This window comes from Galeopterus variegatus, unplaced genomic scaffold (genome assembly GCF_000696425.1).
Source record: "Galeopterus variegatus unplaced genomic scaffold, G_variegatus-3.0.2 Scaffold1383, whole genome shotgun sequence".
Lineage (NCBI taxonomy): Eukaryota > Metazoa > Chordata > Mammalia > Dermoptera > Cynocephalidae > Galeopterus > Galeopterus variegatus.
The window spans coordinates 187719-200448 of record NW_007727494.1 but is presented as its reverse complement, the minus strand read 5'-3'; the positions used below and the strand labels follow the sequence as shown (position 1 = coordinate 200448).

The 12730-nt window shown below is 37.6% G+C and overlaps 1 protein-coding gene across 1 annotated transcript in view; it reads right to left on the bottom strand.

The window, feature by feature from the left end:
- Positions 1 to 12730, bottom strand: part of LOC103593627 (laminin subunit alpha-3-like) — an 89833-nt gene that overhangs the window by 18451 nt on the left and 58652 nt on the right. The window contains exons 9-10 of the mRNA XM_008576645.1: positions 11729 to 11847; positions 1203 to 1293 (exon numbers count right to left, since the gene is read on the bottom strand). Coding sequence (XP_008574867.1) covers positions 1203 to 1293; positions 11729 to 11847 — 210 coding nt within the window. The remainder of the gene's footprint in view (positions 1 to 1202; positions 1294 to 11728; positions 11848 to 12730) is intronic.

Below are 12730 nucleotides of genomic sequence, written 5' to 3'. Positions count from 1 at the left end.
GAAAAAGACAAAAGACAAAAAAAAAAAAAAGATCCAAGTGTTAAATAGGCAGCAAGTTGCACATGTAGGTTAATGTCCAAGACTGATAATTCCACAGGGAAAAATGAGTGGCATTTTTCTGCATGATAAATGTGTTGTGGCATTATGGCACAGTCATGTCAGAGAAAAATGAGTGACATCCTGGATCTACCAGTTAGTGGTTTTGTCCCTCAGGCAAAAATGCTTAACTATTCAGACCCTTTGGTTTCCCCATATCCAAAAATTACAATAATCATACAATGTCCTAAGTTTGTTGTGATAATTAAATAATACATCCCATGAAAGCATTTAGGCAATGCCTTGCATACAGCACATGCTCAATAAAGCATAGCTATTTGCTATGACTTGAGTGTCCTACCAAAAGTCATTGAAACTTAATCTCCATTGTAAGAATGTTAAGAGAGTGGGAAATCTTTTTATGGTAATTGAAAGGTGGGGCCTTTAAAAGATGATTAGATTGTGATGACTGAACCCTCATGAATAGATTAATCCATTGATGGTTTAATGGGTGGTCATGGGTGCAATTATGATGGCTTTATAAGGGGACAGAATGAGAAGCTTAGCTCTTTCTTGCCCAGCCCATTTGTCATGTGATACCCTGGGTCTACAGAGAAGAAAGCCCTCACCAGATGTGCCTCCTGAACTGTGGGTTTCCCAGCCCCCGGACTGTAAGAAATGAATCCTATTTCTTTATAAATTAGCCAATTTCAGGTATTCTAAGATACAGAAATGGACTAAAGCACTATTTTAAATACTGTGACTATTATTAAATCCTTGTGAACTCATTACTATACTGTCTTGACACTAATTCTAACAAAAGATGAATTTATTGGAGATCATATGTCAAAACAACAGAAAATGGAGGAACTAACACTTATTGCAGACCTAGTATGTGACAGACCAAATACTAAGTATTTTTCTAGGTACTTTTGGTTGGCATTTCATTTACTCTTACGAAACATATTATCATTTCCATTTATGTATAAGGGACCTGAGGCTCAGAGAGATTATGTAACCATCTGAGGTCACATAGGTAAGGAGCAGAACCAATAACATGAAGAGAAAGGGAATGAAGGACATTTTTAACCAATCAGGATGGAGCCTGATGCCTCCTTCGGGCAGGATGCACAGTCTAAGATACACCAAGTTGAAATGCAACTTACGGATGCAGCCATGGGGGGAGTCAACTGGAACCCCATAAGGGCGGTAATAGCCCTTAGCACACTTGTCACAGTTTACACCAGCTGTGTTGTGCTAGAAAGAAACAAAAGAAACTTAGAAGGAAGAGTACTGGAGAAGAAGTCCAGTACGTGTTATTTTGTGCTATCCACCCAGAGAAATAATTCTGTCATATACAATTGTAATTTCAAAATCTCTCTAAAAACCAGCATTGATCTTGACCTTGAGTCTCCAAGATTTACACCAGGACACTGGCTTAACCTTGGCTCTGGATTTTTTTTCCGCATTGGAAGAGAAAATGAGGAAACGCTCCACAAACTGGACAGACCAGGTTTCCCTTCTACCAAAGAGTTTGCTTTAATAAATCATTTGAGTGACAAAAAAAACTTCATGAGGACCATTCCCCACAACTTCATGCAGAAGAACTGGTGAATGGATGAATGAGTCACCTTTAGGTTTAACCCAAGGAATGTGTGCATTTAAATGTTCTCCAGTTTAGGAAGAAATGGCACAAACAGATCCTTGTCTCTCTTCGTTCTAATTTTATCTGTGCTTTAGTCATGAAACCACTTTGTGAACATTTCTATCCTGTGAGTGGAAAATGTAGGGATGAGTCTCATGCACAGAGCTCATTTTAAAGTACAATAAGTGGCTTTTTCTAGTGCATGGTTAATCCTTGTAACTGCTGCAAAATCTAATTAGCCAGCATGTGTCATCAGTTACACTATGGATCTAGCTCAATTCTGCCTCTCTCTCGAATTTGGAAATAATTAATAGGGCAGTGTTCTTTCATTACTGAGAGGGAAGGCAATAGGAAGTTAACAAGAACGAATATAACACACTATGTCCCACACAAAAGTCTGCACAGAAACACAGAGGGGAGAACAACGACCCATTCTCTGTCCTCTCCCCTGTTTTAGATGGTTTTATTAACTACAGATTTTAATTTGTGACCCTTGTCCATGTCCCACACAAAAGTCTGCACAGAAACACAGAGGGGAGAACAACGACCCATTCTGTGTCCTCTCCCCTGTTTTAGATGGTTTTATTAACTACAGATTTTAATTTGTGACCCTTGTCCTGTGGGCTAAAATCTGAATTCACTTTAACATTGTGGCCTAAAACCCATAATGTTAACGTGATATTTAAATGCATGAACATGTGGGCAAATCAGAAACTGCTGCAGGTCACCCTCCCTTCCCATCAAATGCCAGGTAACCTTCAACTCTGTTGCTTGCTACCGTGACTTATCGTAGACAGAGGACATCAGGTTAACTTTGGCTCCCAAATCTTTTCTGATTGGAATAGATGAGAAAATGTTCTCTGAAATGGGCAGCCCAGGCTTTTCCCTCTACCACAAAGTTTGGTTAATGAAGCACCTGACACAGAGAAATCCTATTTTCAAGACACAAAGAACAGCAATGAAAGACTGAGAGAACAACAAATTACTCTGCCAATGGACTAAATGCCTGTGGTTTGCCTTGAAGTCATAGGACATGCACATCCTGAGGGCAAGACACACCACTTCATCTATGGACACCATGGTCCCCGCTGGACAAGGCCAGGTCTAGACCCAAGAATAGTGATGGCTCCGTAATTTCTATATTGAAGGTGCTGGGGGTGTGGGTGCTTGCAGACGCATCTGTGTGACACTTCATGTAAGATGAGAAAACATGGGCACGGGCACTGATGGAATCTATGCAGGCAGTAAGCCCACCCCCACTTACCTCCTCCTGCAGCACCACCCGGAAAGGCTTTCTATGAAATGTTTACCTAGAAACAAGTCCCTGCTCTGATCAGCCTTAGGTCTGAACTCCTCCAAGCAGAACTTTTCTTAGGTACTCTTCAATCTTCAGCCAAACCCCATCTCTTTGTCTCTCCATCTCTTTGTCTCTTTCTCTCAGTTCCTTGACCATGCCTATGACTGGGTTGCTGCCTTCCATTTCCATGAAACTCAAGCACATGGAGTCTACTGGGTAATCCATTCACTGGCCACCCTTTCCAAGGAGGCCCCATAATGAACTTTCCTTAACTAAGGCCTGCACGGCCCCACATGGTCTGGCCTTTGCTACCTCTCTGGACTCATCCACCCCCTACTCACTCCTTGCCAGCCACACCGGCTCCTTGCTCCCCACTAAGGCCTTTTGCCCGCCGCTCCTTCTGCCTGGAATGCTCTCCCCCAGACAGATGCCTGGCTCATTCCCTCCCTCTTTTCAGGGCTTTACTCAAATGCTACATCTCAGGGAACTGGTCACCCTATCTAAAATTTCTCAAAGGCCTTTTGCCCGCCGCTCCTTCTGCCTGGAATGCTCTCCCCCAGACAGATGCCTGGCTCATTCCCTCACTCCTTTCAGGGCTTTACTCAAATGCTACATCTCAGGGAACTGGTCACCCTATCTAAAATTTCTCACATCCCAAACCAATAGTAAAAATAGGAAACACAGGAAATAAACATAAAATCAGCACTACATGAGAACATAGCTCTTGCTGGTAAATGCTTGCCCTGCAGGATAGCAATCTTGCTCTCATATCCTGGCTGCTTGGCTACCTGAAAGTCTCAAGGGTCAGCCTGTCATCAATGGTCCCACTTCGCGTCATTAGCCCAGAGCTGAGAGCAGGTATTTCATCATCCTCCCAGTGCCAGCACTACACAGAAAAGGTGGCAAACAGCCTGGCTCCTGGGTTTCTCGAAAGCTGACCTTGCTCTAGGGTAGGTGTCTTCTACCAAAAAACCCAGACTTGGTCCTGAAGCGTCACCTTACGAGGGCCAAGACGACTGGCCCTGCAGCAGCAGCAGTGTCTCCTCCACTCTGTCCCCCAGTCAAGACTCCCCTTGTCCCTCTGGATATGGCCTAAGATAAGGTTAATTTTTTCCCGCAAATGAAGAGCCAACTGTCCTAGCATCATTTATGTAATGTCCATCTTTCTTTTCCATTAGAAGTGCCAATTTTATTTTAAATCAAATTTTAACAGCTATGTGAATTTATTTCTAGATTTTCTATTAGGTTCTATAGGTCTATTTATCCCTACATTATTGAGTCCATATTCAGTACAGACTCATGATAGTTTTGACATCTTGAAAGACAAATTTCTCCATAACTGTTCATCTTTTCTAAACAACTTGTTTATTCTCATATATTGTCTTAGTGATAAAAACATTAGGCTCAGTCTGTCCACCTTCATAAAAATTCTTGTTGGAATTCTGATTGTGATTGGACTGAATTTATAGATTGGTTTCAGATAAATGGTATATTTATAATATGAAGTCTGCAAACACACTATGCCTCTCTGTCTATGCCTTCTTTTATAAACTTCACTAAAGTTTTGTGGGTTTGACTGCAGCTTCACAATTTCTTCAATCTGTCACCTCTTGGAGCACCTCTAAATAATCCCGACATTGACAGCTGTGTTCTCCTTCATGTATGTGTTTTGCTTTCCATCTTTCTAGAATCTTGAAATTCTGGTCTGTCGATGACACTCTCTCCTACTTTCCATGCTATGATGTGTTCTGGAAGGAGGAAGTATTTTGTTTTCACTGTCTTCCCTGTCATCTTGTGGGGTTTGCAGCAGAGGGAACATACCATATGTGCTCCATCTGCTTCCTGCTTCCATCTCTCAGCTTTGTGCAGTGTGTGTGTGTGAGACAAACGGTTTGGAAACAATGAGACCAACACATCAAGGGCACAAACAACTAGGCAGCAGGCTTGAGACTTAGATCTGAAGTCATGTCTCTACAGAAGAGGCTCAAGACTTTGTTTTACTTAATGGAGATCTTCAAGCATCATCTCAAACAACACAGGTAATCTTCACTCTTAGCCAGGAACATCAATGTCTCACCAAAGGGGAAGATATCAAGACAGAGTCGATCCAAAATTGTTGTGCTCCCAGCCTTCCTCTTTCATTGCTCTTTTCTCCCAACATTTCATGATGAAAATTTTCCAATTTTATGGTGAACACCTACATACCCCCCACTAGAGTTTATCGTAAACATTTGACTATACTTGCTATTTACATAATTATCCAACTACTCATTCCTCTATCCATCCACTAATACATCTTATTTTTTATGCATATAAAAATAAATTATGGATATCAATCACATTCCCTTAAATACTTCGGCATGCATGTAATTAACTGGAATTCAGTATTTGTTTATAATTTTTTCTTTTGCTGTAAAATGTATATACAGTAAGTGCAAAACTCTTAATTGTACATTCACTGAATTATCTGTGATTCACACATCTGTGAAATCCAATTCACAGATACAGAAAAATATCATCACTCCAGAAAGTTCCCCATGCCCTTTCCCAGTCAATCCCCATCACCAACTCCCCAGAGCCAACCACAGTTCTGATTTTTTCCATTATTGATTAGTTTAGCCTGTTAAAAACTTTCACTTAAATGACCCTCATACTATACTATGGTTTTTGTTAGTCATCTTCCACTCAGCATCATGTTTTTTAGGTTCTTGCATATTGTCGCAGGTATCCGTAGTCTGTCCCACTCTATTGTGCCTTATATTCCATTGTATGAATATGCCAGAGTTTCTTTATCCATTCTACTGGGTTTTTTTTTTTTTTTTTTCTAGTTGTTGTTTTGAATATTCCCTAAAATTTTCTACATAAAAGAATCATGTCATCTGAAAATAGAGACAGTTTTACTTCCTTTCCAATCATAATGGGGTTTTTTGGGTTTTTTTTTTATCCTTTTTGAGACCGGCTGCACCGCGCTCAGCCAGTGAGCGCACCGGCCATCCCTATATAGGATCTGAACCCGCGGCAGGAGCACTGCTGCGCTCCCAGCGCCACACTCTCCCAAGTGCGCCACGGGCTCAGCCCAATCATAATGTTTTTTATTTCTTTTTCTTACCTTACTGCAATGGTTAGCACCTCCAGGGCACTGTTAACGGAAGTGGTAAAGAGCAAACACCTTTTCCTTGTTTCTAATATTGAGAAGGCAAGCATTCAGTATTTCACCACTAATATGATGTTAGTTGTAGGTTTTTCATAAATGCCCTTTATCAGATTGCTGAAATTCACTTCTACTCACATATTCCTGGTTTGCTAAGAGCTTTCATCATAAAATGGTATCAATTTTCTCTAACGGTATTTCACATGATTCTTTTCCTTTATTCTGATAATGTGATTAATTACATAGATGGATTTTTGAATGTTCAACCTTGCTTTCCTGAGATAATCCAATTGTCATAATGTATTATCCTCATTATATATGGCTGAATTTGTTTTTCTGATATTCTGCAACATATTTTTGAATTCATGATATTCATGAGAGATGTTGATCAGCAATTTTATTTTATGTAGTAATGTCTGTCATTTTTGTTGTTAAGGTTATGCTGGCCTCGTCAAACAAGTGTCTCTCCTCTGTTTTCTGAAAGAATTGGTGTAAGATTTGTGTTGTTTCTTCCTTAAATGTTTAGTAGAATTGAGTAGTAAAACCATCTGGGGCTGGAATTACTTCATAAGAAAGTCTTCTTAATGAATTCAATTTCTTTCATAGAGATATGGGGCTATTCAGATGTTATGCTTCATATTATATCTGTCTTAGTAAGTTATAGTTTTCAAGAAATGTTTCCATTTAACTTAGATTGTCAACATTGTCGGCATAAAATTGATCATAGTATTCTTTTATTTTCCTTTTAATATCTGCAGCCTGTAGCCACTGTGGTGATGAACCACTTTTACATGGAATATTTGCAATTTGTAATCCCCTCCTCTTTTTTCTTGATCATTCTAACTGGGAGTTTATTAATTTCAGAAAAACAGCTCTTGGCTTTCTTAATTTTTTCTATTGTTTGCCTGGGGTTTTTTTGGTTTTGTTTTTGTTTGGTTTGGTTTGGTTTGATTGTTAAATTCTGTTCTTACTTTTATTATTCTCTTTCTTCTACTTACTTGGGGTTTACTCTGTTCCTTTTTTTTTTTTTTTCTTTTTTACCAGCTTGTTAAGTTGGAACCTTGGGTCATTGATTTTACATTCTTTTCTTTTCTTTTTTTCTTTTTCTTTGTTCTTTTTTTTTTTTTTTTTTTTTTTTTTTTTTTTTTGATTTTAGACTCCTTTCTATCATGGGCATCTAAAGCTGTGAATTTTCCTCTAAGTACTGTTTTAGCTGCATCCCACAAATTTTGACGTGTTGTGTTTTCATTATTACCCAATTTGAAATCTTTTCTAATTTCCCTTCTGATTTCTTCTTTGACAATGGATTATTTGGAAATGTGTTGTTTCAAGTATTGGAGTTTTCCTAGGGATCTTATTACTATTGATTTCTAACTTAATTCCATTTTGGTGCCATATGCACTTGAAAAGAATGTGTAGTCTACATTTACTGGGTGCAGTATCTATAAGTATTAATTAAAACAAGGTGGTTGAGAGTGTTCTTAAGATCTATATCTTTGCTGATTTTTCTTGTCTGGTTGTATCAATTGCTGACAGGGTGGTATTTAAATTTCCAACTATAATCATGGAATTGTCCAGTTTTTCCTTTAATTCTGTCAAATTTTGCTACATGTATTTTAAAGCTCTGTTATCAGATACAAACACATTTATGATTACTGTCTCCCTGATAAAGTTACTCTTTTATCACTGTGAAATGTCCCTATTTATCTCTTGTTAATGCTTATCATCTTGAAGTCTACTTCATTTGATATTAATCTTATTCCTCTATACTTCTCATGTTTATTGTTTATATAGTATTTTTTAAATTACTTTCAACCTATTTGTGTCTTTATATTTAAAGGCAATCTTTTGTAAGCAGAATATAGTTGGATCCTTATTTTTTATTCATTCTCATAGCTTCTGCCTTTGAATTAGAGTGTTTAGTCCATTATCATTTAATGCATTTATTGATACAATTGAATTTAGGTCTACCACTTTTGCATTTATTTTCTGTTTGCCCCTCATTTTATTTTTGGGGTGTGTGTGTGTGTTTTTCTTCTTTCCTTTCTTATTTGGATTATTTGAATATTTTTTTAAATTATGTTTAAATTTATCTACTGGCCTTTTAGTTTTGCGTTATTTTGTCAGTAGGTGTTTTAGGGATTACAATATACCTCCTTCACTTCTCACAGTCTAATTAGAGTTAATATTGCACCATTTCATGAAAACTGTAGAAACTTTGTGTTCTTATATGTCCTCCCTATTCTTTATCTATAATTTTATACTTATTATATCTATATATATTATAAATCTCACAAGACAATGTTATAATTTTTGTTGTAGGCAGCCCTACATACTTCTAAAGAATTTATTTTTAAATAGCCCTTTATATTTACCCAGACATTTACCATATTCTTCATTTCTTCCTAAAGATCTGGGTTTCCATAAGGTTTCTCTTTAATCTGAAGAACTTCCTTTAGTATTTCTTGGGCAATAAATTCTCCTAGTTTTATCTACCATCTTTTTTTTTTTTTTTTTTTTTTTCATTCTTAAAATATATGAATTCTTAAAAGATTCAGAGTTCTAGACTGACAGTTCTTCACTTTTTCTTTTAGCACTTTAAACACATTGTTCTGCTGTTTTGTGGTCTCCACTGTCTCTAATGAGAAGTCCACAGTCATTATACTGTGTTGTAATGTTTTTCTCTTTACTTTTAGGATTTTCATTTTGTCCTTGGTTTTCAGCAGTTTGACTCTTCTAGGCCCAGGAGTGATTTTCTTTGTATTTATCCACCTTTGGGTTCATTGAGCTTCTTGAACCTTAGTCTATTGCAAAACTTGAGGAATTTCCTACCATTGTTTCTTCACCTTTTTTTTTTTTTTTTTTTTTTTTTTTTTTTTTTTTTTGCTTTATTCTTTCTCCTCTCCTCTGCTTCTGGGACTTCAATTATATGTGTGTTAAACCTTTTTATATTGTCCCACAGGTTCCCAAATCTCTGTTCATTTAAAAAATATATTTTTCTTTTTCTTCTTCAGATTGGATAATTTTTATTGATCTATTTTAAAATTCACTTACTCTTTCTTTTATTATCTCCATTCTGCTATTTGGCTCCTCCAACAAATTTTTTATTTAAATATTGTATGTGTTGTTTAAGTTCTAAAATTTTTTTTTTTTCCTTTTTGTCTTTTTTTCGTGTCCGGCAACGGATCGCAACCCTCAGTGTCACGCCCATACCGGACCGGGGACCGGCAATGGGATCGCAAACCTCGGTGCTGCACCCGCACCTCGCTCAGCCAGTGAGCGGGAACCGGTCTGTATGTGGGATCCGAACCCTCGGCGGGAGCGCTGCCGCACTTCCCAAGCGGCGCACTGTAGCAGTGCGCCACCAGGCAGGCCCTAAGTTCTAAAATTTTTATTTAGTCCCTTTATACTTTTTATTTCTATGCTGATATTTATTATCTTTACATTCATTGTGAACATATTTTTATTTATGCTCTTGACCATAGTTATCTTAGTGGCTCTAAAATCCTTAACTGTTAATTTCAACATCTGAGTCATCTCAGGATTGGTCTCTATTGATAGTCTTTTCTCTTGAGAATGGGTCACATTTTTTCAGTTATTCATATCTTTAAAATTTTGGGATTGTATTCTGGACATTGTAAATATTGTGTTATAGAGACTCTGGATTCTATAATATTACCTTAAAAATTTTATTTTTCTTTTCTATTCTTTGTTTGTTTGTTTGTTGCTTTGTGGGACTATTAACTTTACTCAAGCTGCAAATTCTGACTCTTGAGTGGTAACTCAAATTTCAAACAAGTTATTTTAGTCTTAGCTGAAACACATGTTGTGCATGGATGCTTCAGGGGTCACCCAAAAAACTGAGAAGAATTTACACACAGAATTAGGGATTTCACCTCTCTTGATTCCTCTTTTCCTAGACTCCCTGCTCACTTTCCAAAAGTTGTGGTTGTCCTAAGCTCTGCTCTCCAGTTCTTCAGACCAAAAAGACTCCATATTTTCTAGATGAAGTTTAGCCACAGCACCTGGCACCAACTCGGCACCAATATGGTCTGCCCTCTGGCTAAAAGTTACAAAGACATGTAATTCACCCTTTTTGCAACGTGGCAACTCCCAACCAGTATCTCCCTGCTATGTTTACTCTCAGTGCCTTCAGATCATTGTTTTTTAGGGGGAGGGGGTGCTTATTTTTTGTTTTTTATTTTTTGTATTTTGTCCATAGTTTCTAGTATAAACCAAAAAAAAGTGACCAATTCTCAATAGAAAAGACAATCATTAGAGACCAATTCTCTGTGGGAAGGTTGGGTCCTGCAGGAGATACTAAATCATAAGAGAAGCAGAAATCTCTCTCTTGTTCTTTGATTATTAACATAATATAAAAGTTAATTATGCTGAAATGTACACTTAAAATTATTAAAATGGTAAAATTTGTTATGTATATTTTGCCACAATAAAAAAAATTAAGTTAATCACGTTACCTAAATACCTAACTTTGCATAGGCATTTTAAGTTTAAGTTGGAAAACAATGCAACATGCCCAAACAAGATTTCAGTAATTTCATATGTAAAACAAAAATGCTTTTGCAGAGCCACTATGAAAAAAAGACTATATTGATGGTTTTCTGGAACACTGAAGTACAGAACATAAACCCACTAAAAGAAGGAAGATGAACGAGGTATTCTAAAGACACACTGACAGAACTTGGTCCTCTGTCTGGAGAAAGGGCCCCACCTATACATCCATGTCTAGTGCTTCTGTGACCTTAATGTGCACACAAATCACCTGAGGGTCCTGCAGTGCTTAGCCTTCAAGAGATCCTGGGATTTGTCACAAATCCATGACTTATATTTTACACGTGTTTTGAGTATCTGCAAAATAGATGATACAGAATGTGTGGAGTGGGAGACAGGTGAAGAATGGTGGGTATTTCTGTGGGGTGTAACCTGGCTCCATATAAGTAGGCATCTCATGTGAAGAATGTCTCTTTAAGTGTAACACTAACAAAACATCACTCTAAGAGCACAGAAGAAAGAGTGGCAATGTAGACCAAATTGATGAACATTTTACAGGATTTTAGTAAATATCTCAGTACAGATATACCCTCCTCTGCCAAACACCCCTCTTGGCTAAATTCCAGTGAATCCAGGTATTCTATAGAAGGGATGAAAAATCAGTGCTTCCTTATTTGGTGTGTACGGCAGACATCATTAACTGATCGTGATGTACTTCCTCACTGAATCTAGATTCAGAATCTGTCTGCAAACAGGATTTAGTGTCAGCAGTCCTATCTTAGAGCCTTTCTACCATGAGGTGGATAGCTGTCAGGGATGACAGCCAGTAATTCTCTTCCCCATTTAGGCAAAGACTTAAATGAAGAACCTAATCAAAGAAGTCTGGGTAAACACACAGCAATCCATTTCCTTTACAATCCCTAAATTATATCCAGCTAACAAAGCCTTTTGTGGACAAAAGTGGAGAAATGGACTCAGAAAATACTTAATTGCATATGGCTTTCTTGACATCTTTTCAGGAGCAGGGTTTACTGAGTGCTCATTTCCTGTGATCACATCCACTTTTATTTAAATAGTGCCTCCTCACCTGACAATTAATGCAGACCCCTCCACCTGCATAGATGCCTTGGATATTCAAGCTTGCCTGCTGCTGCTCAATATCCGGATCATAGTAACAATCGATGGCGTGGCCGTGGCAGTTGCATGCTAAAAAAAGCATACTAAGTCAATATTCCCATAATTACTATGAGACACAGTAAATTCTCCAGAAAGTGTTACCACTCGCTGAGCTACAATGAACTGTATTCTGGAACACTAGGGACACTCTTAGTAGAAAATTTTAGGGACTTTTACACAAAGACCAGCCTTAATAATATGTTATTTATAGCTCCCTTCATCTGATATTAAATGAGAGGAGCTTTTCTTTTTTAAAAAATAAGATATATAATTATAGCAAAAAAGATACACCAAAATACCAATTAAGCTTCATGCACAAAGAACATATTACTGCTATTACTACTACTAACCATAATAATTAAGCTCTTGGTACACTGTGAAAAGTGTTTTACATGAATCATCTCATTTAATCTGCACAATAACCCTCTAAGGTAGGTACGCCAATTAAGCTTCATGCACAAAGAACATATTACTGCTATTACTACTACTAACCATAATAATTAAGCTCTTGGTACACTATGAAAAGTGTTTTACATGAATCATCTCATTTAATCTGCACAATAACCCTCTAAGGTAGGTACCATTACCCCCATAACCCAGATGGGAAAGCTGAGGCCCAGAGAGATTAAGAAACATGCCGATTGTTACACAGCTCATACATATGAATGGCAGAATTCTGACCTGTTTTGTTTGACTCCAAAACCTGTAACTCGGCCAATACTCTCAACCTTTGATCTCAAGACTATAATAGTGATCAGTTGGGAATAATCCTGGTGTCTAATCGCATAGGAATGGCTAAGCAAGCAACAGTGTATTCATATCTGCTGGACTGTAAGTTCTTTTTTTTTTTTTGTCTTTTTCCGTGTCCGGCAACGGATCGCAACCCTCAGTGTTGCCCCCGTACTGGACCGGG